Source organism: Vigna unguiculata, chromosome 3 (genome assembly GCF_037176805.1).
Source record: "Vigna unguiculata cultivar grain cowpea cultivar isolate G323 ecotype 2 chromosome 3, ASM3717680v1, whole genome shotgun sequence".
In the NCBI taxonomy this organism is placed as follows: Eukaryota; Viridiplantae; Streptophyta; class Magnoliopsida; order Fabales; family Fabaceae; genus Vigna; species Vigna unguiculata.
Window position 1 is genome coordinate 57374028 of NC_140794.1, and position 4981 is coordinate 57379008.

The 4981-nt window shown below is 31.5% G+C and overlaps 1 protein-coding gene across 1 annotated transcript; it reads right to left on the reverse strand.

The window, feature by feature from the left end:
• Nucleotides 1-2491: 2491 nt before the first annotated feature.
• LOC114179697 (transcription factor MYB114-like) lies at nt 2492-3609 on the reverse strand. The gene is made up of 4 exons (XM_028066111.2): nt 3486-3609; nt 3183-3342; nt 2980-3109; nt 2492-2905 (listed from the first exon to the last, which is right to left on the reverse strand). The coding sequence occupies exons 2-4, from the start codon at nt 3301-3303 to the stop codon at nt 2545-2547; spliced, it is 612 nt and encodes a 203-aa protein (XP_027921912.1). The 5' UTR covers nt 3304-3342; nt 3486-3609; the 3' UTR covers nt 2492-2544.
• Between the last annotated feature and the right edge of the window lie 1372 nt (nt 3610-4981).

Below are 4981 nucleotides of genomic sequence, written 5' to 3' on the forward strand. Positions count from 1 at the left end.
AGATTAAGATCCAAAAACTCATTATTTTAATACTTTGAATTAAGAGTAGTATCAATCATTTATATATAGATTAACTTCATGATTCATTAATGTTGTATCTCTTCTTTAATTTGAAAGACACAACAGTTAAAAATATGAGATATGTTTAGTTTAAAATAAACGGAAAAAAAGAGATTAAAGAAAGATACGGACAGAAGAAGAAGAAGAGATATACATGAAAAACAAAGTAAATAAGCGAATATCATTAGTTTTGAAGCTATTTCTATTATCACCTCCACCAAACATTCATACTCATCTCTATGTTCATCCCAATGTGTGGAAGAAACAAGAATAGTGCACGAAGGGTATCTATGGTGCAGTGACAGAGAGAAGCATTGAATTTGTTTTGTGGCAGAAAGATAGCAATGGCCTCTGTAGTTATTTGGCCAGGTGGAGCATGTCCTGTCACCAAACATGGAACCAGAAGTTAGTGTACGTAAATCGATTAATAATAGCCTTTGGATTCTTTCACTTTCGAACCTATATGCATCCATTTTTTCTTTTTGCCCATTCTCATCTATCTTTTTCTTCTCATAGACCAAAGGGTAAAAGAAATAAAGAAAAGAGTATTTCTAATTGTTTGATCGCGTAAAAAGTATAATTTTTAATTAATGAATAATGTTTTTCTAATATTATATTTTTAGACGCCTAGTTAGATTCAATTAACAAAAATGTGGTCAGACCAAACCGCTTTATTTTCACTCATTCAGTCATTTCATGGTTCTGTTTCACTTCACATATTTAAAAAATAATTTATATTTCGAGTTCGGTAAAAGTACATGTAAACTCGTTTCAACCTGACATCAAACACTCGTAATTAGGTTATATTTAATTCATACTAAACCAATTAATTGATCCACAAATCATTGTAAATTTTTAAACTAGTCTCAAAACTAACAAATAAATAAAATCGAGTAATTTATCTTCTAACTTTTTTGTATTTGAATCCTTAACTAGATTTAACATATAAAACTGTATAAACGTTATATATATATATATATATATATATATATATATATATATATTCTAAATTATTAAAGCCTACATCTACAAACACTCAACAAGAAATATTATCACCAACGAAAAATTGCAAACCTTCATACAATTTTTTATGGACCAAAACTGCAAATCCTTCACAGTGCAATTTTTTTAGCAAAAATTGTAAACTTTCCAATGACACACAACTACCCAAGTCTCATATACACCCAAGAGACTTTAAAACCAACTCTTTATTTTTATAATACTTTTCTGCTACTCTCTTCTTCATATTACTCGATGTGACTCGATGTGAGACTTTGGTGAATACCCACTTGAGAATCAACAAAGTGTGAGTCTAAATTTCACGTTGAGTAAAATTGATAAATAAGCACCATATAATTATAAACTCATTACTTTAAAGTTTTGAATTAAGAGTGATATCAATCCTGGATTGGACTCATGTCTCTTTTATGTATCTTTCCATTTCATTTGCATTTTGCTATGTCTTTTTAGTCGAGGTTAGATTAGATGAACAAGATGTTCTTGAACATATGTTTACAACTTTGAAAATTTAGAGAAAAAGACATAAAAAAAATTTCGATTTATGATAATAAGATATAAAAATAATAACCTAACCATTATAATTTTAATCTATATATTCAATATAACTTAAAATTTTAATTTTTATTAGTTTTTAAAATCGCGGCGATTGTCTCTGCTAATAAAATCACTGAAATAAAAAACGTTTGCTTGCTATATTCACAAATTTTAGATACTCATTTTTTTAATCTTTTAGAAATTAAAGATCCGATATTTTATTGTGAGGATTCAACTAATTGGTGATCATTTAAACTTTAATTTATTGCCTACATTGAAAGTGCAATTTTGAATTCGATCAGCGTCCCTAATTGCTCTATCCTTATATAATTAACATGTTTCCTATTCAACTATATATATATATATATATATATATATATATAGAGAGAGAGAGAGAGAGAGAGAGAGAGAGAGAGAGTGAGAGTGTGTGTCCTTTTGAATTTTTTTTTAGCACAACGATTAGTGACAATAACATTTAAACCGGGATCGTATGAAATTTAAATAAAGCATTTATGATCCTAGTGTTTATTCATGAATATAAATAGATCATGTGTGAATCGAAATCAAATTAGATGAGTTAGTACATTTATACCAATTTTAAACTTGGGTAAAAATTCAGTGTTTTATAGATAATTTGGGTAAATCGTGTTTTTTCTAGGTCCAAAAATATGTTTAAATTTTATTATTAGTTTGGTTGAATTGATTAAAATGTGATTTAGGTTCCTTTTGAGTTTCATGTAATATATTAAAAGAAACAACTTATTAGATGATTAAGAAGAACCATTTCTACTAATTTTCACACAACGCCAAGCTGAATATTGCTTTTCATAAATTAAAACAAAAATATAAGATATAAAAATTAGGTAAAAGTAACATAGAGAGAGATGATGGATTTGTTGAGAGAGGATATTGGTTTTACATAGAAGGCAATCAAAGGGCAAAGAAAGAGTGGTGAAAAGATTGAGTGCAGTAAGGAGAAGTGCATAGATCAAAGACAGTATTAGGAAAAGAAAAGGTACATCCAAAATCATCTCTCATAATCCCCTCATGCATGCTTCCCAACTCCATTAAATCATCACTCCAACTTTCATGAACAAGCTTCCCCTTTGATGATGATGCACTTTTACAATCACGCTCACCAGCTTCAACTCTGGGGATATATTTTGCAGTGACACAAGCTTTTCTCTTTTTCTTCTTGTCAACACCAAGCTTCTTGCTTAAATGAGTGTTCCAAAAGTTCTTCACCTGGTTGTCTGTTCTCCCAGGAATCCTCCCCGCGATCAAAGACCACCTTAACAATATTGTTTAATCGATCGTAAGTACCATCAAAACAAGAGTTTTTTCTTGTAAGAATTAAGAAAGAACCTATTTCCAAGGAGACTGTGAAGCCGAACAACAAGGTCTTCTTCTTCTTCTGAGAAATCTCCACGCTTGACATCAGGAGTTAGATAATTCATCCATCTCAGCCTGCAACTTTTGCCGCTTCTCTTCAACCCTACAATCAAAATCAGAAGAAATTAATGGAGAGCATCGATGAGAGTACTGTGAAAACCGACATTATAGTATACCTGTCACTTTAGGAATCCGGTTCCACTTCCCAGTTCCATGCTTTTTCACGTAATTAGTCAGAACTGAGTCTTCCTCCGCATTCCAGAACCCCTTCTTGGATTCGTTCTCATAAGCTTCCATTGTTGCAAAGCTTAAGCCTTTCTCTTGTTTGCTTCAGTTCTGAAAGTACTTGCAAAGGAACTATAAGTTAGAAACTTCGAGAGAGGTCTTGAATGGGATCAATGGTCTTACTCTTTTTCGGTATGAATATATAAGCTTCGAAGCTTATATAAACAACCTGCGGCATAACACACTTACATTACCTCATATACATATATATAGCAGCAGGCACAGTTCACATTTAATTTTTCTCTAAATGAAATATTCTTTGGGGAAGAAGTAGCAAAAAGAAGATGGAAAGAGAGGAGGATCTAGGTTAAGAAAAATAGAAGTCGAGTGATGATTTGATTTAGTGATATGAAAAGACAATTTAGTTAAAATTTTACGACACATAAGGTGAAATTATTTTATATAAATAGATTTAAATTTTAAGTTAATTTTATACAATTAGTTAAAATTAAAGTTAACTTCATGGTACAATACGTTGTAACTATCTAGTTCTATAATAGAAATTATGCTAGAAATTACAATTTTAAATTTTTAGGTTGTTTTTAGACGAGACAATTTAATAGAATAATTTATTTATTTAGAAGATTTGAATTTTTTTTAAATAAAATGACTTATTTGAATGGAAAAATTAAAAGGAAACTAAAATTGACATGAAAGTATTTCAAATAATTAAAATAGTAAATTTGAAATTCATTAAAAAAAAGAAGCAAATTGAAAATTTATTCCTTTTTTTTTCCATTATTAATTCACTCAGGAAGGTTGAGCTGGGTAGACCCATGATGAAGGTCGAGCTGAGTCGGTATGAGGTGAATGTTGTGCTGAGTCAACAAGTACAGTAAGTTGAACCAAGTGGCCCAAAACAAAGGTTGAGCCAAGTAGTGTTGGGTTAATGGTCGAGCTGAATCGACTCGAGTCAAAGGTGCAACCATGTTGGTCTAGGCTAAAGGTTGAGTCGAGTGGTCCAGGTCAAAGGTAGACCGGAGTCGGTCCAAGCCAAAGTTAAGCTGAGTTAATCTAAGCTGAAGTCAACCTGAGTCGATCTAAATCAGAAGGTCGAGCCAAGTCAACTCAAGTCGAAGGTCAAACCGAGTCAAGCTGAGTTGGTCTAGGTCGAAGGTCAAGTCGAGTCAGCCCATGTAGAAAGTTGAGCCTAGTTGGTCATTGTCGAAGGTCGAAATGAGTTGGTCCGGACTAAAGGTCGAATTGAGCCGACCCATACCAAAGGTCAAGCAAAGCCAAGCTGATGGGTGTGCTAAGTTGACTCGGGCCAAAGGTTGAGCCGAGTCGACTTGATTAAAGATCTAGGCGAGTTGACCAGAACCGATGGTCAAGTCAAGTTAGTCTAGTTCGAAAGTCAAACCAAGTTGACGAAGACCAAAGGTCAAACTGATTTGGCTCATATTGAAGGTCGGACCTAATTAGCCCAAGTTGAATTATCGTGAGCTGAACCAAATCAAAAATCGAGATGTATTATCCCAAATTAAAAATCAAACTATCTCAACTCAGGTTCAAAATTAGAGTTAAATTTATCTTAAAATTAAAATTAAATAACTTTATTAAAAAAATTGAATCTAAACAACAAAAACAAATTATTTAATAAATAAAAATTCAATTATAAATAATTCAAATAATATTTATAACTTTTATAAATTATTCGTCCATGCAATCTCCTAATTATTTACATTTAATT